Raw genomic sequence first — 22,736 nt, forward strand, 5'->3', positions numbered from 1 at the left:
TTTTCCGAGTGCCCGGGTCCCGCTCGGCAACGTGCGCGAGGCTTGGCACGAGCGCGTAAACCCTCCGCTCGTTTGTCTTGGCTCTGCTTTTGCACTGAGATGACAAAGTTCCTCCTCGGGGCTTCGCTCGCGCAGTGGCAGGGCCCCCGCGTTCCTGTGTTGGAGCTGTTTTGGAAGAGCCCCCGCGGGGCCTGCCCGCCGGGCGCTGAGCGGCGCGGGGAGCCGGGGCCGTGTCCCGCTGCGCTGCGCGGCGCTGCCCCTGCCCTCGCCGTGGCGCGGCCCGGCCCTGCTGGGCCCTGCAGCCTCCATCAGCCCTGAGCCCCCGGGCGCGCAGCAGCCCCCTGCGCAGGGGGCTGCAAAACGCCCTTTCGCTCGGAGGTGAGAAGGAAAACAAAAGTGAAAGGCAGCCGGTGTCCTGCCAGAGACGCGCTCCGTGTCAGGCCGCCCCAGGCGGCAGCGCTTTGCTGCCAGCCGGAGCCTGCCGGCAAATCCGGGGTGCGGGAACCTTGCGGGACTCTCCTCCTCGCTTCAGTTTCAGGCCTCGAGCACGGTGTGTTAGCGCTGCACTGCGGTGTCTCCTCGGAAAGGAAGAGCTCTGTCGCCCTTTCTCCTTGCAGTTACTTTTAGTTAGTTCTCTGTGTAACCTTTGTCCGCGCGCGTGCCGGTCTGGGCTCTGGAGCCGCGTGGAGACACGCCGGGTGCCCGGCCCTGGGCCGGGGGACGCCGCGAGGCCCTGCTCCCAGGCAGGGCGCTCACCGGCACAGGGCTCGCGGTGAGCGCTGGGTCCGCGCGGGATTCCCGAGGCACCAGCCGGCTGCTCCGCTGCCCGTGCGGCCGCGCTCGCGGCTGAATCGCTGCCCTCGGCTCTGCCCGAGCACCCGCGCTCGTCTCGGAGACGGAAGCGCAGCTGAAGCGAGGGCTGTTCGGCAGCGCGCCGGCCCAGCGCTGGAGGGTGCCGCGGGGCCTGGCAGGGCCGGGCCGTGCGGAGCAGCTGCTGCCGCCCTATTTATTCGCGCGGCGCCGGCTGGCCGCGGCCCGTGACCTTTGCAGGCCTCCCGCAGCGCGGGGCCGCGCAGGATGCGTTTCATTACAGACCCTTAGGGATCGGGCAGCCCGAGGGGAGCTCGCGCCCCCCGGGAGCTGCCCGCCGGCTCTGGGTGGCCACGGCGCTCGGTCCCGGCTGCGAGCGGGCCGGCCGTGCGGGCAGGCGGCTCCCGTGGCTGCCGCAGCAGGGCCAGGCTCCTGTCCCCGGGAACGCACACGGGTTCCCACGCGGAAGGGACCCCGCGGATATGGAGCGCAGCCGCACGGCTTCTCCAGCATCTCGTCGGGAGCTCCCAGCCGAGACGCAGACATCTGGGAGCGGCTTTGTTGGACGGGGCAGTGAGGGAGTGGCAGGGACCAGGCGTTACCTTTGGAGGAGCAAATGCAGCGCTTGTAGGTGAAAAGTGGCAGCGGGATAAGGGCAGGTTCAGGTGCCTGCTGGGCTTGCTGCGCTCCCGCTCTGCAGCGCGGCGCTCCCAGCCGCAGGGCCTGTCGGAGGAGGACGCTCCCGACCTGCCCTCCGCTGCAGCCCGGATGAAAGCAATCCCGTGCAGCTCTGCGGAGCTGGCGCTTCCCGCGGCTGCATCCGGAGTGCCCCTCCATGCGCCCCTCCAGGGTCTCGCCGTGCGCCCCTCCACGTATTAGACGTGCTCCCTCCGCGTTCTCGCTGTGCTCCCTCCGCCTTCTCCCCGCGCTCCCCTCTCCATACTTGTCGTGTTCCCTTCCAGGCTGGGGAAAGCGTCATGGAGGGATGGGGACACCCTGTGCTTTTGCCAGCGCCACTCGCCAAACCGTGGGCATTTTGGGTCGTATGGAATCCACTCCTAGCCTGAATAGTTTGTTCTGTTGTACGTGTGCTGATCCAGTTCGGCTAATAAATCCCTGGAAAGGTTTTTCTTTACTCCTGAGATGTAAGCAAAGGCAGATGCAGGAGGAGTCCTTCCTGCGGCAGCCCCCGGCAGAGCAGCGCCCCGTGCGTCGTGGGGCTGCTGCCCCGGCCGCTCCGCGCTGCCCCGGCCGCTCCGCACTGCCCTGCTCCGTGCCCGGGCCGGCTCTGAGCGGTGGTGCCTCTCGCTTGGAAAAGAGATTTTGCTGCTTCTCCCTACAAGGAGCTCCCTACAGCCAATAGGCAAAACCCGGGCGGACCCGTTGCGGCGGTTCCACGGCTGGCCAGGTAGGACCGCGATGCGTTCGGCCGCAGACGTGTTCGGTGGGTCCCTCCCTCGCTCCGAAGCAGAGGGCACGTCGCAGGGCTGTGTTCACGCAGCACACGGGCACCTGCCGCGCGGGTGGCTGAGCCGGCCGCGCTTGCACCGCTGCCGCTCCGGACGGGCCGGGCGGCCAAAGGTGCTTGTGCCGCTCCGGACGGGCCGGGCGGTCGGCGGCGCGGGGCCGAGCGCGGTGGGAGACGTGCAGCGCGCGGGCTGCGGGCAGCATGGAGAGCTCGCCACATCCAGGATCGCTTCTTTTGGGCGGCTTTCTGGAGCGGGAAATGGTGCCAGCTTTGCATCTTACCAAACTTCTGTCCTGGAGGTTTGACTTTTTCTCCCCCAAAGCCAGATCTTTTGTATTTTCTCTCTGAGGAAACCAGAATAAGTCACGAGAAGGAAAAGCTCACAATAATTCCTTTTTTCTGCTGTTCCTAGCCGCAGTCGCCAGCCCGTTCCTGCTGCGCAGCGGTTGCACACGCACTGGGTCCGTGCGCGGCGCGCTCTGACGCCGAGTTTCCAAGGGCCCGGTTTAGAGGGGCGGCCCGAGCGCGGGCGCCGCCGGGCAGGAGCGTCCGGCCGCGGCGCCGGCTCCCGCGCTGCGTCTCGCCCCCCCGCAGTCGCTCTCTGCAGCCTCAGCTGCTTCCTTATGTGTGTGAAAGCTGTCAAGTAATGAGGAATGGGCCGTTTTTGTGGCTGTTCGGGTTCAGAAAAGCTGTTCTGAATCCAGATTTTATCCTGCTTGCTTAGTTGCAGAACTGAATCACTTTGGAAAATCTACTCCTGTGCATGTGCATCTGGTGCTTTTATATGTATGTTTTTTTCATTTAATAGGGTGGTCTGATAGCCTCCAAGTAACAGCAGTTGTGTGGAAAACAAGTGAATAAACTGAAGAGGAGCCCTGCGGGTTCCCCCATCCCCTAAACACAAAGAGGAGGAGGGACTCGCGCGCTGTGAAGCCGTGCAGAGCGCGGTGCGACGGCAGCCGGGGTTTCATTGCTTGGGCCGAAAGCCTCCCGTCCCCTTCGGGGCGGCACGGAGGGGCTGACCCCGCAGGGCAGAGCGCTGGGGTGGAAATGAATCGGAAACCAATAGTGCCCAAGCGAAAAAAAAGGGGAGGGCATTATTAGGAGTTTGAATGGGGACAGTGCGTGAAACATCACTAGTTACGTTCTGTGTGAATTTGGATCCTAAATATGCTTTTGTGTGCTAAACACTGAGCATAAAAGCTTAACAACAAAATAGATCACATCAATTTGAACCAAGTTCTCCGCCGCTGAACGAAGGCTCCGTGCTGGCCTTGGGGCTCCTCCTGAGACGTGCAGAAAGCAGCCGCGGTTTCGTGCTCGCAGGTACACGGCCTTCTCCCAAGTGAATACATCTGTGCTGAGGGTATTGAGGTCTGCTGCATGGTTTTAATTTCCTGCGTTAAAAAGAGCCTGCTCTTAACCGAGTAAGCGAATGCAGGGCCGTGCTGTTTGCAGATGTGGCCTCTGCAGGTAGTGCCGTGCTGGCCAAGTACAGAAACGTCCCGCAGGAGCCGTAACCGCGATGGGGGAGCTGATTTTAGTGCGTTGCTGTTGTGTGTGACGCGACCATTTTTAGAAATTCTCTTGGCTTTTTGCAGCATCTGCCCTACTGCAAACACCTCCACGTGGAGGCAAAGCTTCTGCTTTGGCTTTAGTGACGAAGTGACGATAAAGCTGCATGTGGCCGTGTCTCACTGCGGGCATTCCCACGGTGATGTTTGCCTTGATTGTAGCACGAGGCTTTTGCATGCGATTTTCTGCTAACTTAGGAGAAACGAGGAAAAGAACCAGAGAGGCAGCAGGGTCTCTGTGGAATTTGCTTGGTGTCTTTGTGTGGCGGGTAAATGCTGTGCATCGTGTGCAGTGAGTTAAATGGCACGTCCTCGCAGGGCGTCTCCGTGCTTCGGAATGCGAGAAGTGTTTGCATTTTCCGTTAAATAGATGCATCTTTATCCCACTGTGGGACCTGATAATCTTTCACACTTATCAGTCCTGCTTAATTCTTCCTGATAACAAAAACTAGGTGAAATTTCAGTATACTTCATTTATTTATTTATTTGGACTTATGGCAGGGAAAACCGAGTCTTGCCTGGTTCCTGTATGGCAGCATGCAGAAACACAGGAGAAGGGAATGTGAGTTCTTTGCTGCCGGGTTTGCAGCCAGGCGTTTTCCAGGCCTGAAATCCTCCGCGTGGGAAGTGAGGGACCCCTCGTGCGTCCCTGTTCGAGCAGCGGGATGAGCGCTTGGCTCTCCACCTCCTCCTGCCGCAAGGAGCCTGGCGGAGCGGCCGCGGGGAGCGCTCCCGTCCCGGGGCAGCTCGAGGCCTCGTCGCCGCCGCGGGTCCTGGCGTCGCCCGCGGCGCTGCGCCGGGGACGAGGCGGCTGCAGGAGCAGGGCCGCCGCGAGCGCAGCCCCCAGCCGTGCCGGCGCGCAGCCGGCTCCGTCCTGCCCACGGCTCCGTCCTGCCCGCGGCTCCGTCCCTCCGGCGGCTCCGTCCTGCCCGCGCCGCGGCCGTGCCGCCTTCCCGCGCCGCAGACCGCTCTGCCCGGCGCTGCGGGCGTCTCCGCTGCCTCCTCTCCTCTCGAGCGCTTCACCAGCGTGACTTCCACTCCCGGGATTATGTAGCTCCCGCTAAATATGGTTTTTGTTTTACACGGGGTTTCGGTTGCCAAGTCTCACAGTAACGGTGATTTAAAATAGTTTTGTCAGGAATGTGTTCTGTGTCGCTGGCCTGGGCTCTTCTTGCAAATGGTAGTTTGTTAAATTCAGCGAATTCAGTTCAGTTGAAAGTTTGCTCTTTATTTAGGCAACACTTTATAACTTTTTTCTTTTATTTGTAAACATTTTTAAAGGTGTTCTGTTTTATTATGGTATCTTTTCTAAATGTTCCCTGCTTGTGCATGCATGTTTGTGTGTGTGTACATACTTACACACATCATACCTATACTGCATGTACATTTATGAATAATATTTGGAGTACTTTATATGTTATGCACACACAGACTGTAATGTTACGTGTGTGTGTATAGTTTTCACATATTATATATTATTATAGTAGTGTACAGCATGCTCTATATGTGTGTGCAGCATTTAGAAAAACACCTGTACAGCCTTTTATTCCAGGAGCACTTGTTTCCCAACAGATGTGGAAGGAGCAGTATACTGCAGGAGCGCCAATCTTCACCATTTTGAGTCTTCTTTCAAACTGAAAATCGCTTATTTCTTTGGTAAAACACAAAACGTTGAAAAGAAAAGCCTAGGTGGGCATCTTCTGCCCTGCTGGGGAGGGCGGTGGCAGCGCTTGTGCTGCCGCCCGCTCAGAGCGGGTTGCAGAGGGGCAGAGCCCTCCTGCCGGCCGCGTCCCGCCTGCGCTCCGCGCCACGAGCTGCCCGCGGGACGGCCCGCGCTGCGGCCCCGGCGCTGCCGGCGGCTGCGGATGTTGCTCATGTTTCAGGAACGCGTCGGCTCTTGGCACCGGTGCCCCGTGTTTTCGAGCGTGTTTAAAACAGCCGTGACAGCACGGGACAACTATCCGGGCTCTGTGCGCCGCGGAGCGCCGTGCGCCGCGGGCTGTCCTGCTGCGCGCCCGGCCGGGCTCCTCCGCCCGTCCCCGGGGCCTGGGCTCCGCGCTGGGCTGCTCTCCCGCACCCCGGCGCCCTCGAGGAGCGGCGCGCGGGCGCCGTGCGCAGAGCCGCGTCCTTGCCGCGCGGCGCCACCCGGCCAGCCCGCGCGCGGCGGGGACGCCGGGGCTGCGGGAGAGCCCCGCGGGGACGGAGGCCGGGCTGTGCTGTGGGCGGGTGGCGGCGGTGCTGGTTCAACGCCACTGCTGAACCAGCCTCACCTTCCCGCTCGTGGAGAATCCTGGGCCCTGGGCAAAACGGGATGCGCAGCTTAGAGTGATGGAATCGCAGAATCGTTGTGGTTGGAAAAGACGTCTACGATCATCAGGTTCAACCATGAACCCATCCCCAGCCTGCCTGCTAAGCCACGTCCCTAAGGAAGTGCCTCATCCCCGTGTTTCTCCAATGCTGCAGGGGCAGCTCCTGTCCACGGAGCTGCTTGCAGAAAGGACCTTAAGATACTCCGTGGGGAAAGCACTGTGTGTATAACAACTGTGAGAGAGTACGTGGCGTTCAGCAACAAAACTGACATATCCACGAGCTGTGAGCTTTGCTTTGTAGAAGGAATCACTGAAACACCTTTTAATGCTTTATAAAAACCTTGGGCATTTTATTTCACAAGAAGAAATGGACCAAAGCGATTTAGATTAAAAGTTAAAACCCAGTGTTCAGCTATATTAGGTGAAAACAGGAGAAAACTGTTACATTCACTAGGAACGTGACAGAAGCCACCAGACAGCAGATGAGATGGGTGACTCGCCGGGTAGGGGGTGTGGGAGCGCTGCTGCGGCTCAGCGTCGTGACCAGAAGGTTGCATCAGGCATTAAAACCCACCAGAAATAGAGGCTGAAAGCAGCTCGGCGGGCCTGGCGCAGCGAGGGCGCGCGCGGCCGCGCTGCCGCTCTCGTGCTGGCTTTGTTGAGCACGTTCCCCTCGCGGGGAGGTTGGGTTTGCTCACGTTTCATGCAAAAATACTTGTAATGCAGTCACCGCTTTCCTACTGGGCCAGCTGCTGTTTTAAAGGGCCGCTGCTTTTGTTCCCGAAGGAACGCAATCAGGACAGTGGTTTAAATGACCTTTCCTGTTAATGCAGAAGAAATCCGATTCTATATCAGCATAACTGAAATAGGTCGTTCATCTCCCACTCGAGACCTTCTGCAGCTATGGTTTAAAATATCCTTAGAATTGCTGTAGTGGTGTTTGCTGTGCAGGCATTTGCATTTGGATTCTGTCTCATATTTGGACAATACAAATGCATCCAAAGTCTTCAGGGGCACCAGAATTACATAATCACTGAATATTTTAACTGAAAGTTGCTTTCCTTTCCTTAAAATATCTGCATCTATTTGGAGAAACTTCTCACTTAAAATGTGTCATTTAAAGGAAGAAAGACATTCTTTCATTAAATTTTAAATATTAAAACAAAATATGTATTTTTATACATGCAATGTGCTATTTCAGTCAATTTGAATAGTCCGTGATCCCAGACAGCATTTATTCACTTGTCTGATGGGACTGTTAAAATTATGTGAATCGCATATTCATTATTTATAGGTAAGGCAGCTAAAATATGCAGTAAACAAATACTAACATAAATTACAGGTTTGTATAACATGAACTAAATAAAAGTGTAGAGTGTAAGTAAATATATGAATACATAAACATATGTTACTTGTTGATTATAAATATTGCTATAGAGGAAAGTGTTTATGTACTAGATCTCTTAGGAGAAAGTTCTCAGAGCTATCGACAAGCTGGTTTGTAAAAAGGCTAGTTTAACTTTTTTTTTTTTTTTTTTTTTTTTTTTTTTATGTAAGTAGAAGAATTACAGCATAAAAGCTTAAACACGTAAAAGTCTCTCTGGTTTAAACACATTGTTTGCAACAGGCTCTCACAAGGGGTGTCTTTTCTTGGAACCAACCCAGCCAGATTTATCCTCGATCGTGAATGACGTTGTTGGTACAACAACTATGCTAATATTAGTAGGTGAGGGCTGTGTGGGCGATAAGGACGAGCAGTCATTAAAATCATTGGCACGTCGCTTCGTGCCAGCTGGGCGTTAGCTTTACAGCCGGGCACTAGGTATGTCGGTAGTGTTAGTTGTTCCACTTTCGCACCTTGCCCTCCGTGGTGTGCGGAGCGGGAGCCGGTAACGGCGTGGCCTATGAAGCGGGTCCCGGTAACGGCGCGGCTGGCGAAGCGGGACCCTGGTAATGGTTCAGCCTGCGAAGCGGGTCGCCGGTAACAGTGCGGCCCGCGAAGCGGGTCCCGGTAACGGCGTGGCCTATGAAGCGGGACCCCGGTAACGGTGCGGCCTACGAAGCAGGTCGCCGGTAACGGTGCCGTGTGCGAAGCGGGTTCCCGGTAACGGTGCAGCCCGCGAAGCGGGTCCCCGGTAATGGGACAGCAACTTGCTGTGGGGCACAGCTGGGCGCCCGGGTGTCGCGCTGCAGGACCTGTCCGGCTTCCTGGAGCCCTTCCAGTGGTTTCGGGGGCCCCGTCCCCGCCGGACGCTCCTCGCTCTCCCGTGCTGCGCGGCCGCCCTTCTCTGCTCTGGCCGCTTCTGTCCAGCAGCATGGAGCAGAGCTGGCTCCAGCGCCCGGCGTGCTGGCTCTAGCATGCTCAGCCGTTACGTGGGCCTTGCCCAGTCCTAGCGCTCATGGTTACTGTGTACCTCTTGTCTGATCTTACTGAGATATCTGGGCATGCTTAAAGCATTCGATTCAAATCATAGCTCTGCATCCGAGGCAGTATTTACCTTTTATTCCAAAATCGAAGGCGGGTGCCCTGCAAGAACAGTTCTTGTAAGACAGTACCAGTGAGCAGGGTTTCCGCAGGCTCCTGTGTGCCTAGGAGTGTGCACGTCCCCGGCCGTGCCCCGGCTGGCTTCGCATTTCCCCTCCGTACAGGCCGCCGTGTCTGCCCTCGTCCTTGTGGTGTTGCTGTGCAGACGAAGCCGAACCCTTCCCACGCTCGTGGAAAGCGAGCAGAGCCCCTCTCGAGGGTTGTCTTTCTGAGGCAGGGGCTCTTCCATAAACGTGTTGCTGGGTTTGCAGTGACTAGGGGCCAAGACAGGGAAAGGAGATGTTCCCCTCCCCTCCTAACTTTTCTGAAGTTAGGATCAATTCAATACTTCATTTGTGCCTTTTTTATGAAAACGTGGCTCCTATTTTGGGTCCATAAAGTATATTTGCTTTTTAAACTTAATTATGATTGAGATGTTGAGGTGGAAGAACAGTTATTTTATTTACAAAATCTTTGTGACCCTTCATTGTCACTTGTTATTCACCGTTTCAAGAAAATATTCTTCAAATGATCCAAAAATTTAATGTAGTTACTAGTGTGCCTGAAGTTCGGAAGGCACGAGTGATTCCCATCTCTATGGAAATGTTGTCCTTTCCTAGTGCCATTTTCTGCAAATGCTTGGAGTGATGTTTCTGTGTGAAATGCTGCAGCTTTAAGGCTGTTCATTTTTCCAAATAAATTTTCTTGTAAACAAATCACCAGAAAAATAACAAATGAGGCAAGAATCTGCTGATTGTTCAGCACTAAATGCGTCTATCCAGTAAAACTGAGGTGCACGTAATGCCTTCCTCAATTTCAGTTAATGTTTAGCGTTGCGCCAGAATATTGATTGGTGCTTTCTCTGCCCTTCTGTATCAAGGGTGGTGTAAATAAACTGGCTTTGCAGCTTGGACATGCACCAAGCTGCATACTTGAGCACGCGCTTGCCTGCAGGAGTCACCTCGTCATCTGAATCATATCCCCAATGTGGTTTTTTTCACACTGTAATTTATTGGGACAAATTAGAATTTCAATCTAGTTCTGCTGTTGGTTCTTAAATCTTTTAAAATCATTGATTACTAATAATGCTTAAAAAATATTGGTATATTTTCTTGTGCCATTACCTTTAATGATCACTGTCTTCTAAAGCTAAGCACGAGTGGTGCTGTAAGTAAAGTTCTATTATGTGTATATTTACTTTGTTCTAAATCCTTCTAGCTATTCTAGACTTAAGACATTCTTTTCTAAAGAAAAAAGTATTCAGTATTTAATTCATTTGTTCAACCTGGAAACAAGGATGCAAAGTTCCTTTCCTTTCAGCTTCCTCCTGCAACCACTCGCTATTTATTGTAGATAGATGGGAAGACCCTTTTGATTGCTGCTCCGTTGCCCTGTGTGGGCTGTTCTGTTCTGCTGAAAATGTAGGAAATAGTAGAGAACCTAATAAATAATTTATTGTTTTTTTCAACTATTTTTAGTCAGAGAAAAGGTCTTGCAGTGAAATGGAATATTTAAAAAGGGATACAGTTAAACTCTTATTTCATTTTCAAGTGTTTCACTGGACGCGTGTGATTTCTAAAAACGTGTGTTTTCCCGGTGAAGCACAACAGTCCACATGAGCAAGGGCGTCTGTGTGCGGGGGTGTTTGCACAATCTCCCCGTGCGTTCTCAGGGCTGCCTTTCTAAAGGAGCAGGAGCGGCAGTGCAGGAACGGCCCTCGCGCTCGCTCGGGCGCTCCTCGTGCGCGCGGCTGCCCTGAGCTTGGGCAGGGAGCGGGATTCGGCCTGAGCAGGTGCTTGGTTTTTCCTGCCTTTGCTGACTCACTGAGCTGGGAGCTCGTGCTGGGTGGTTGTGTTAAACGTGTTCCCGACCGTTGCGGCAGCTCCTTCACTTACTGGACTCTTGGTATTGCGTGTGAGTGGGATAGTGTTCAGGGACCGGTTTGACTTGCAGGTTGAAGGGGAGCATTGAATAATAGATTATATTTTAATTTAGAATGGATGGATTTGAGAGTGGAGTTCTCCTTATCTCCCTTACGTTGCACATGGCTTGCAGCAGATTCCTGATGCTGCGCAGGACGCTGTGGCTGCTGGTTGCGTGTCAGCAGGTAGAGCATTGAGCATGGTATTCCCTGCTGTGGTCAGTGGGACATGAGAGTCTCTGTGTCCTCGGGATGGGGCAGTGGTGCCCAGACGTCATAGTGAAACCCATGTTGATGCAGAGGTGCAAAGTGGTGCAACTACGTGCAAGATGGTTCAGTGTGCAGAATATCCACCTTGTCTGATTGTTTGACCAGACAGAAGTGAAGGGCTTCTTGCATTAGGATTGGTTTCCAAGAGATAGACATGTAAATAAGTTGGATAGCTGGGCAGATTTAAGCTTTTCAATAGACAGGAAGACAGGTTTCTACACTGCACTGTAGAGTGACTACTACTAGGGGGGATAGGCGGCAATGCCTAGTCAAGAGATTAAAAAAAAAAAAAAAGTTTGTTATTATGGTTGGTGCCTACTCTACTGAGATTACCAGAAGTCTGATAAATACCATATAAAAGGAAGCAAATGGGAAAACTTTATTATAATGCTGAAGTACATCTCCACGGTGTCTTGCTTTCCAAGGACTATCTAACAGAGGTAAGCGAGGAATCCCACCACGGAAGAGCTCCAGGAGGACACGAGTGAGGGATCCCACCTCAGAGGAGGTCCAAGCGGACATGAGTGAGGGATCCCACCACAGAGAATCTCCACGAGGACATGAGTGAGGGATCCCACCACAGAGAAGCTCCACGAGGACATGAGTGAGAAATCCCACCACAGAGGAGTTCCAAGAGGACATGAGTGAGGGATCTCACCACAGAGTAACTCTGTGAGGATATGAGTGAGGGATCTCACCACAGAGCAGCTCCAAGAGGACATGAGTGAGGGATTTCACCACAGAGAAGCTCCACAGAGAGATGAGTGAGGGATCCCACCACAGAGGAGCTTCATGAGGAGATGAATGAGGAATCCTACCGCAGTGGAGCTCCAGGAGGACATGAGTGATGGATCTCACCACAGAGTAGCTCCATAAGGACAGTAATGAGTCATCCCACCACAGAGTAGCTCCATGAGGAGATGAGTGAGGGCTCCCATCATGCAGGAGCTCCATGAGCAGATGAGGGAGGGATCCCACCACAGAGAAGCTCCACAAGGAATTGAGTGAGGGATCCCACCAAAGTGCATCTCCATGAGGAAATGAGTGAGGGATCTCACCACAGAGGAGCTACAGGAGGACATGAGTGAGGGATCCCACCACAGAGAAGCTCCATGAGGAGATGAGTGAGGGATTCCACCACAGAGGAGCTACAGGAGGACATGAGTGAGGGATCCCACCACAGAGAAGCTCCATGAGGATATGAGCGAGGGATCTCGCCACAGAGTAGCTCCATGAGGATATGAGCGAGGGATCCCACCACAGAGGAGCTCCATGGCAATATGAGTGAGGAATCCCACTGCAGAGGAGTTCCATGAGGAAATGAATGAGGAATCGCACCACAGAGGAGCTCCACAAAGTCATGAGTGAGGGATCCTACCACATAGAAGCTCCAAGAGGACATGAGTGAAGGATCCCACCACAGAAGAGCTCCAAGAGGACATGAGTGAGCGATCCCACCACAAAGGAGTTCCATGAGGAGATGAATGAGGAATCCTACCACAGTGGAGCTCCACGAGAGCATGAGTGAGGGATCCTACCACAGTGGAGCTCCACAAGGCCATTAGTGAGGAATCCTACCACAGAGGAGCTCCACAAGGACTTGAGTGAGGGATCCCACCACAGAGTTACTCCATGAGGATATGAGTGAGAGATCCCACCACAGAGTAGCTCCATGAGGAGATGAGTGAGGGCTCCCATCATGTAGGAGCTCCGTGAGGAGATGAGTGAGGGATCCCACCACAGAGAAGCTCCACGAGGACATGAGTGACGAATACCCCCACAAAGGACCTCCACAAGGACATGAGTGAGGGATCGCACCGAAGTGCATCTCCATGAGGTGATGAGTGAGGGATCTCACAGCAGAGGAGCTCCACGACGATATGAGTGAGGGATCCCACCACAGAGGAGCTCCATGAGGATATGAGCAAGGGATCCCACCGCAGAGGAGCTCCACGACGATATGAGCGAGGGATCCCACCACAGAGGACCTCCACGACGATGTGAGTGAGGAATCCCACTGCAGAGGAGTTCCATGAGGAAATGAATGAGGAATCGCACCACAGAGGAGCACCACGAGGGCATGAGTGAGGGATCCTACCACATAGGAGCACCAAGAGGACATGAGTGAAGGATCCCACCACAGAAGAGCTCCAAGAGGACATGAGTGAGCGATACCACCACAGAAGAGCTCCAAGAGGACATGAGTGAGCGATCCCACCACAGAGGAGTTCCATGAGGAGATGAATGAGGAATCCTACCACAGTGGAGCTCCACAAGGACAGGAGTGTGTGATCTCATCATGGAGTAGCTTCATAAGGACATTAATGAGGCATCCCACCACAGAATAGCTCCGTGAGGAGATGAGTGAGGGATGCCACTGTAGAGGAGCTCCACAAACTCATGATTGAGGGATCCAACCAGAGAGGAGCTCGACATAGATCTGCGTGAGGGATCCCAGCACGGAGGAGCTGCGCAAGGACATGAGTGAGGGATCCTACCACAGAGGAGCTCTGTGAGGACATGAGTGAGGGATCCTACCACAGTGGAGCTCCGTGAGGACATAAGTGAGGAATCTCACCACAGAGGAGCTCCATGAGGAGATGGGTTGAGTGATCCTGCCACAGAGGAGCTCCGTGAGGAGATGAGTGACGTATCCTGTCACAGAGGAGCTCCACGAACTCATGAGTGAGGGATCCCGCAACGGAGGAGCAACATGAGGACATGAGTGAGGGATCCCCCCACAAAGGACCTCCACAAGGACATGAGTAAGGGATCCCACCAAAGTGGATATCCACGAGGAGATGAGTGAGGAATTCCACCACAGAGAAGCTCCAAGAGGACATGAGTGAGGGATCCCACCACAGAGAAGCTCCACGAGGACATGAGTGAAGTATCCCGCCACAGAGGAGCTCCACGAGGACATGAGTAAGGGGTCCCACTGCGGAGGAGCTTCACAAGGACATGAGGAGGAGGCCAAGGCCTGTTGTGCAGTGGAAGGGCCGAACACGGTGTGTGACGTGAAGGCCTGATTTGCAAAGGTGCTAGGGGCTCAGGGTTTGCAGTCTCTACTGCTTCTGAGCGAGTCACGTGCCCTTTGTTTATCAAGCCTCTCTTAAGAACAAGAAACTAGGGATGGAAAACTCCGCATGGATGCGTGCAGTCTGGGCACAAATCGGGGTGTTGTGAACTCGGTGTGCTCTGAGCACAGCCGACGTCTCTGCACTGCGGCTTCTCTGCCAGGGACTCACTGCTGACAGCAGTGCCCGCAGGCAGGGCTGGAGGAGCCGCGCGGCCTGCAGCCCCGGGGAGCCCGCATTGAAATCCTGTGGAGCAGTTATGTTCTCCTCACAGCTTCGTTCTTGATTTCCGTGAGTATCATTAGATAGAAATTGCTGGGAGGATCTTAACGCAAGCACCTGCTCGCTGTCCTTATTAGAAGGAGGTTACTGAATCGCTTCAAACTAATATTGAGCTATGAACACCACTTAGCACTGTGATATGGATGTGACCAGACAAACCTGTGCATCAGCACTTTTTAGTGAGGAGGATGCTCTTGGAACAGATGTTACAATAAAGGAAATGTGAAAAACAAGGCATTGGAAATGTAATATGTGATAGAGCAGGGAAAATGTTAACGTGTCTTGTAAGGTCCTTTCTTTGGAAGATCTGACTGCCAGATGAGAAAATAGTGGTTCTTGGCATGGATATTTTTAAATTGAACTTCATTACTTTTTTAGTTTTTGAACTTATGCCAGGAAAACATAACAACTTTGAAGGTAATTACTAAATTAAAATAGTGATGACCAGGAATTTGATAAATGGAGACAGAAGACAAATGCCAGGGCAGGTAATCACTCCGAGGATCTGTCTCTCATGGATTCCCCATACTTTCTCCATTTTTTACTTAGAATTCACCAAATTTAAACACTGCTTGTTAGAAATGCATAATGTGATTTTACATAATTAGCTCTTGCTTTTGCTAACTTTTGGTATTTTAACTATTCAGCTCAGAATGAAGGCAGTTTTGCACTGCAGAAGGTTGCAGTGCAGAGTCCCGTGATGGTGGCCCTGCAGGTCTGCACCTTGCTCCAGTTTATGTTGCCCCACTTGTGCTTGGCAAACACAGCTGTGGAGGAAAATCCACCATGGTTCTTTGCCTAGCTGGCTTGACCTTTTTTCATAATATTCTTAATTTTCGTATGGATTTTCCTTGCAAACTAGGGTCTGCACTATTTGCGCTTTATGTCAAATTAAATTCTAACATCTGTAGGTTGCTGAATTTGGAGGTTAAAGCAATCTTTGAGAAAGCTATTGTTTCTAGATAAATAGCTTTGAAGATAACAGTAATTAGGAATATTTGTTTTTTAGTCAGAAACTTAATGTCTAAATAAAATGCTGGAGATCTGAACCACCAATTCCTTTACAGAGGTGCTTGGTATTTGCCAGTATTAAGGCAGAAACGCGTTAAATCCTCTAAAAGCAATGAGTGTTGCCAGGTTTTTCCAATAGTTGCTGGGAAGAAAATTCCATAATAAAAATCTGTTAGCTGGTCCTGTTCAGGGCCATGGGGGCTGCGACGCAGGAATCCTTCCTGGGGACGTGCCTGGAGCGCATGTCCGGGCTCCGGGGACCTTGCGCCGGTGCCCTCGCAGGAGTAGCGTTCTTATGGCGCTCTCCTACAAAATAGGGATTTTAATATTAAAGCTAATGCCCTGCTATGACAAACATGTAAACTTGGCACGCGGGTGGCAGTCTGCGCCTCCTGGAATCCGGCGCGTGGGGCGGCTATAAATAAGCGGCAGGTTATTTGGGAGTCGCGGGGCTGATATCCCGTATCGTAAACAGCAAGGGGCGGGAGGTGGTTTTCCCTGGACACACGTTGCATTTTGATGAATGCCGTATATATTTTATTTTGAAAATCAGTATCATAGAAGGTGAATGAATAGCATATATAGAGCTGGTGCAGAGACTGACTCTGAGCGAATCCTTGATTGTGGCATCCCGTGTCCATCGGCAAAGCTTCATTCCTTTGGAAATGTCATTTCAACAGTCAGATCCCAGCAGCCTACATGAACATACTGCGGAAGACATTCAAGTGATGGGTAAATTGTAAGCAAGCGGGACCTTAAAGCAAGAATGAATTTTAAGGTAACCTGGTTATTTATGCCTACGAGCATAGCATTAGAGGTGTTATTACATATTTGTGTTGAGTTAAATACATGTTTGAAAGCAAGGATACCCTGGCACAGGAGAGGCCTGACATTCCTGCTCCTCCCACGGAGCCGGCGCATCCCGCAGGATCCCAGGGTCCGCAGCCGCCGGGTCCGGAGCCGCCGGCTCCCCCGCGCACGGACCAGGCATCGCACAGGGCCAGATACCGTCGCCGCGTGAGGAAGCAGTGCTGCAAGGCACGCTGCTTAATGTGTATGCATTTTATATATACATGTATATACAAATACATATATGTGACTGCTGTTAGAGATGAGCAAAAGGCAGTAACAATTAGCAGACCAGATCACATATAATTATGATTATATATAATAATTATAATGCATACTATATGTACACCAATGCATTATATATACTAACATATAATATTTAAAATATATGTATTATATCTACCGCTGTGGATATGATACATACAGAGCAATATGGAGGTAAGGCGTTAGGAAGAGGCAGGAGGGCTCTCCTGGGTGCCCCGACTCTGCACTTTCCCCGGTTTCGTTTTGGGCCCCTGTGGGTCCCGCCGGCAGGTGGAGGATGAGCTGGTCCCCGTGCGGGGCAGGGCAGGCAGGGCTGACTTTCCTCCTGGACGTGAGGCGGGCTGTGTTAAAGCTTGCCGAGAAGGGCGAGGTGCCAGGAAGCGTCTCCATGTGTCGCAGCCGGGGCTGGACTGGCTGGCGGGAGCAGACACTGGTGCTGCCCTGCACCGCAGCCGGCCCAGGGGCTACGTGGCCGAGATGCCCTCCGGGCGCTCGTAAAGGCTGTAAGTTACCCCACGACGGCAGCGCGCTCCGTGCGCGCATGGCTCCTGCTGGAAGTGTGCCAGCCCCTCGGGTGGCTGGGCGTGAGCGTGGACCAGACGCGGGTGCTCGGGGACAGGGTGCGGGCGCTGGTGCTGCTCGAGGCGTCCCCTGCGTGACAGCAGCGTGTGCTGCTTCACGCTCCACAGGCCCCTTTCTCGCTCTGCCAGCCCTGCCAAGTCCTCGTGTTCCTTCTCCCCGCGCGCCTGGGAGCGGGTGGCCAGAGGAGCCACGGGGGTCTCCTCTGCACCTTGGGTTGGTTGCACAGCGGTGCCCAAGGTCCCGAGCAGAGCCGGGCACTGCAGCCCAGGCCCCTGCGCTTGTCGCCTGCGGGAGCCATCGTGCCGGGGTCACCCTGCGCCACGTCCCTTGGCTTCATCCCGCTGGTGTGTGTGGCCCTCATGCGGGCAGGCTGTTCCTGTGGCACTCCTGGCTTTGAAGCAGCCTTGCCGAAACTCCGCGCTGACACACGTGTATGGGCCAGCCGAGCGCGCGTCCAGCACCGTCTGCACAAACCCGGCTGGCCTTCAGCTGGCCTGGGTCTTCCGCACTGCTGCCATAGGTAGCACGAGTTGTTGCCTCGGACATAGGCAAGGTGAACAAAACCAGTGACATTCGGGTTCGGGGGAATGCCCGAGCCCTGGCACAGGCTGCCCAGAGAGGCTGTGGAGGCTCCTGCCCTGGAGATCTCCAACCCGCCTGGATGCGCCCGGGTGCCCCGTGCTCTGGGTGTCCCTGCTGGAGCAGGGCTGGACTGGGTGATCCCTAGAGGTGCCTTCCAACCTCAACCATTCTGGGATTGTGTGAATTTTGGAATGGGACCTATTCTGTCATCACTCGTGCTGGAAACTGTTTATAATGGAGTGCTGGCATGCGTGCTCTGCACCGGAAGCCTGGAGTTGCATTTTATTGGCACTTTTCGGTTGCCAAATTGTGAGTCATTAATTGTTTTATTGGCTATAGAATTGACTTGAGACTTTACTTTGCCAGGAAATACTTTCTAGAGTATCTCATGGTGCTTTGCAAGCAGCTCGGTCAAGGAGCCAAGAGCATGGGGGTGGCGCGGGAGCTGCGGAGAGCTCGTGGGCGTCCCGCGTCCCGCGCGCCGGCCGGGTCCGTGCTGCTGAGACCGCCACAGGGCACTGCGGTTTTGCTTCAGGGGCTGCGTTTTCAGTGGGAGTAAATCTGTTCTGAACACAAGGTGCTTCCATTGCTTGTCTTAACTCAGTGGCCATCAGCTCTGGCAGTTCATTGCAGGTTCTGACTTCCTGGATACTACCAGGTGCTGTTGGTGCTTTGAGGTCTTTAGTACTCGACATGGTATCACAGCAGCACAAAACCATGTTACCTGCCCAAACGGGTTCATCACTGGTTCACTCCTGCGGTCATCACGTACCCTGGGATTCACATTGACGGACCAGATGCATCTAGTGACTCCTTCTGGGTCACTATTTTATTTTTAATTTTAATATCTGTTTCTGCCTAGTAAAGTTTTTATCTGGGGGGAATATATCTGCAGTTTGTGCAGTTCTGTTTTGCCTGGGCTTTTTCCTACTCCCAAGATCATCATCAGGTTTGTACATGAATTCTCTTATGGACCTTTTGGCCTGCATGGTAGATGGTAATTTGAGTTCATCTTTCAGATGCCTGTGCAACTGTAATTCATGGAAGAATGGGTTTTTACTTGGTGCATTGAATTAGGCATAGTTGTCAGAGCAAACACTGGGGGAAGCACTCGAGTGTTTAACAAGCACACTATGGACTGAGCGACGGCCGCGGGCGAGCAGAAAGCGCGCGCTGAGCGAAGCAGAGAAATTGTTTGTTGCACGTGGTTTGCGCTTATAAAGGGTAGAAACCAGCTATGGCTAAAATAACAACCTGGTTATTGCTGAAATAATGATCCGGAGCCGTCGTTGTTCTTGCTTCGCTGCAGCCGAGTTGCTCTTTCTCTCTTTCGTTTTTGCTCTTGCTGATTTAAAGATGACCATAGAGGTGAAATGACTCTTCTTTCTGCTTTTCCCCCTTTCACAGACTAGAGACGACTTCCTGGGCCAGGTGGATGTGCCGCTTAGCCACCTCCCGGTAAGCCCTGCTCGCGCCGCGGGCGCTCGGCGGCGGCGTGCCCTGCGCTGCCCTGTGCTGCAAAGCGGCCCCGGTCGCTGCAGAAAGCCCTTCAGTTGGAAATCCGTGGGCACAGGCAGCCGTTAGCTGATTTTCATCTTCTTTACAACAAAAACCCCAAAAGCACATTTCTATTCACAAAGTTTTTTATTTTCTTAATGTGTGTATATATATATATCACTTTTTATACTTGTCATAAGTAATTTCTTCTATTTTATTGTATATTACTATATTTATAATGTTATATTACTAACAACTTGGACAGAGTTTTGGTTTCCGTTAGCGTTTAGTAAATGTTGTAGAAGTTAAGCATGTTTATGGCGTGTGGAAAGTGGGAGAGTTTGTTTTGTGTTGGATGTGTGAACGTGGCAATTGTGGAAGGTACTAAAAATGTTTACATCAAAATAGAAGTGTCGGTTTTAGCAGGAATGTTTTGTTTCTCCCAAATTTGTCCTCTCGCTGTTGATGGCCGTTGCTGTGGGAATGCTTTATAGTGGCTTTCACTTGGCCATGGGTATTTGGACGTGCTCTTGTTGGCTCAGACGTGGCGGCAGGTGACGAATACCCCGGGGGTCAGGACGTTTCCTCCAGCGTTTCTGCTGCCTCTGTGCTGTGAATGTGCCTTGTGCGTCCCCGAAGTTCCGGGCAAGGTGTTTAATTTGCCATTTTCTTAATGCTGCAGACGGAAGACCCAACCATGGAAAGGCCGTACACGTTTAAGGATTTCCTTCTCCGACCGAGAAGGTGAGGGGCTGCTGGGCTGGTTACCTAGACGCATCTCGTGCTTCCCGGCTGCTGGCTGCAGCCAATGACCTGTCCTCCTGCCTTGCAGCCACAAGTCGCGTGTGAAGGGTTTCTTGAGGCTGAAGATGGCTTATATGCCCAAAAACGGCGGCCAAGAGGAAGACGGCAGCGACCAGAGGGAGGAATCTGAGGTAGGGCCTAAACCGGGACCCCGCTGCTCTCCCGGCCTCTTTGCGCTGTTGATGCCCCCGGGGCATCAGAGAGGCAGGGACAGTTTACGTTGACAGGTCCAACACACCGGGAGGAGTGTGTGCATACCAAATACTTCTGTGATATATATGCATACAGAGATGTGTATGAAAATTACATGTAATTACACACACAGCAAAAGTAGCTAAATCTGGCATTTGTATGCATTAAGAAATTTCTAAATGTAACCTGAAATGTCTTTGGTACATAAGGTATCAGGAATGTAAAAGGTTCCAGTATATTTTTACGGGGATTTAGTAAGCAGATACTTTTATGTATAAAATATATCTCGTAATTGTTAATTGTTAGGAAGGCAAGAGTTTTTCCTCCAGAAGTTCATTTTCAGCAGCTGAGTGCAGTGCTGCTCTCCTGGCATGGGAGTTGCTCTCTTTCCGTATAATGTTGACTGTTTTGGTGTCAGAAGTGCATTTTTATGACTCCCATAAGATGTTGGTGAAATGCTTTTAGACACTTATAGCTCTGATTTAATTTTGAGGAATGGGGGAAGGGAATATTCTCCCTTCTAATTGAACTGCAGTAGGCAGTGGGAATGACAGGAGAAACTGTGGCCCGTGCAGTGTGAGGCAGGGGAAGAAACCCCACGTTTATCAGGTGTTGCCATCTGGCTTCCAGGACAGGAACCTGCGCCGGCCACCACCAGCCCTTGGCCAGGTAGGTTTGGGCATCACTGTTGTGAGAGATGGATGAGACTTTAGGGATTTTTGTTGTTGAAATGAGGCACACTGTAGGTCACTCTAAGTGACTATTTGTGCACGAACACGTCACTTTGGAAAGTTTCAGAGTCTGGACCTATGCGGTGATATAAGTAGCAATGATGTAACTTCTCCAACTTGATTTTTTTTTCTTCTTCCCATTTCCAAGCATGGATGGGATGTGGTGGATTCCAGTGACTCTGCATCTCAGCGTCAGGAGGAGCTCCCCCCTCCTCCGCTGCCTCCCGGGTGGGAGGAGAAGGTGGACAACCTGGGACGGACCTACTATGTCAACCACAACAACAGGACTACTCAGTGGCACCGACCAAGTTTAATGTACGTGGCTGTGTAACGTGGTAATTAGTGGGGTGTGCCAAATTAGCCATAAGGGTAGTGTTTTTTTGTTCAGACCAGCATTACTGCTTTGAATTTAGAACTTCAAGGTTTATCAACCCATGAATCATGGCCTTGCTAATTGGAGCGAAGGCTAGAAGCAATATTGTTAAGTGGTAAAAATTCAAAATAAAACTTATGTGTTTAAAAGAAAACCTGTAAAAACACACAAAGTTTGCACCAATTCCACTGAAGTCAGTAGGCGTCTTTCTGTCTTGATGACGGGGTCAGACCCATGGAGGTGACCTCATCTTGGTGCTCATTGACTTTGGAGGTTCCCAGTGATCTCAGGTTTTTCAGACCTTATTTCATCTTTGGTAGAAAGGGAGCAATTAGGAAATCTTTATTAAATGGGTGACTTGATAACCCTGCTCTAGACACTGCACCTTGACAGGCTTCTCCTGGCCTTGGAGCAGGACTGTTACATGCGAGTACTGCATGGACTGCTGCGGTTGTGCATAGGAGACGTGCATAGGCTGTGCACAGCTGATGTGAAATGAGATTTGAGGCCCCTTCCACTGCACTTTGACTGTTTGGAAGAATACCAGGAAGGTGAAATGTTTGGGGTTTCCATTTGTTCCAACTCCGCCCTCGCGTTCAGCTTTATGAAAACAAAGATAGTTCTTCGTTCTTCCTGCCGAAGGTCGTGTTCATGTAAGCGGTGGATGTGCGTCGCGGGCAGCCCGGGCGGCGGCCCGGCTGCGCCTGCCGGTTCCGTGCGCAGGGTCTGGCGAGCGCCCGCGGCGCGGGGACCCCCGGGGCATCGGCGGCAGCCTGGGCAGCCCCAGAAGGGAGCAGTCCTCGTCTGCGCCTGGGCCGGCTTTGCTGCCGCACGGGGCATCTGTGGTCGCTGCACGGAAGGGCCGTTCCCGTCTCCTGCCGCGCTCCGAAAGGGCACGGGGTGGGGGATGCAGGGGGCTTCCTGCACGTCTCCTCTCAGAAGACATTTGCAAATAGCACTTTGCTGTCACACAGCATTTACTTAGTGCCATCAGGAAAAGGTGAGAGGAAGAAGGACCGATTAAATTGTTCTTCTCTGAAACATTCAGCTAATATTTATCAACTGGTTCTTAACACTTGAGACATTTTTCTTGCTTCAACTCTAGCATACAAGAGCAAGAAAGGACCTCAGTCTGTTTAGTCTTTCTCTCTTAGTCTTCTGACATAGCTTTTGTTTGAACCATTCAGTAGCTACGTTAAACATTGCGGTATTAGTGAAATCCAGAAAGGTTTGAAAAGTGCATGGTTGCTACTGATGAACTTTGTCACTCCAACCTTAGTAAAGAGAGAGATGGTAGCGTTCTTGAGCACACTGAATGGCCTGATTGTCCTCTGTCGCCATAATGAGGAGAGGAAGCCTCTCCAGAGAAGCTGAGGACGGTGCTGTCTGGCTTTTGCTTCCTGGGAATTTGCGGGCCAGCCGGGGCAGGGCGCGTCTCGCGAGGCTGCGGTGGGATGCACGTGCTCTCGCTGCAGCGCGTCACGCAGCTCCCGCGGTGTCACCAGGACGCGGTGCCTGCCTCACGGTGCGTGATGCGGGAGACACGCGTGCCCTGCAGAGTGCCCGTGGGGGACAGTTCCCTGAGCAGCACCGCCCCGGGGCCGCAGGCCCTGTCC

At 52.7% G+C, this 22,736-nt stretch overlaps 1 protein-coding gene across 4 annotated transcripts in view; it reads left to right on the forward strand.

The window, feature by feature from the left end:
- NEDD4L (NEDD4 like E3 ubiquitin protein ligase) overlaps window positions 1-22,736 on the forward strand; it is a 93,971-nt gene that overhangs the window by 33,622 nt on the left and 37,613 nt on the right. For all 4 annotated transcript variants that reach the window (XM_088527857.1, XM_088527858.1, XM_088527859.1 and 1 more), the window contains exons 6-9: window positions 18,931-18,981; window positions 19,703-19,764; window positions 19,853-19,955; window positions 20,896-21,062. In XM_088527857.1, coding sequence (XP_088383983.1) covers window positions 18,931-18,981; window positions 19,703-19,764; window positions 19,853-19,955; window positions 20,896-21,062 — 383 coding nt within the window. The remainder of the gene's footprint in view (window positions 1-18,930; window positions 18,982-19,702; window positions 19,765-19,852; window positions 19,956-20,895; window positions 21,063-22,736) is intronic.

The sequence above is a fragment of the Tinamus guttatus genome, unplaced genomic scaffold (assembly GCF_059628265.1).
Source record: "Tinamus guttatus ecotype Peru unplaced genomic scaffold, ASM5962826v1 Tinamus_guttatus_pri_ptg000293l, whole genome shotgun sequence".
NCBI classification, from domain to species: Eukaryota; Metazoa; Chordata; class Aves; order Tinamiformes; family Tinamidae; genus Tinamus; species Tinamus guttatus.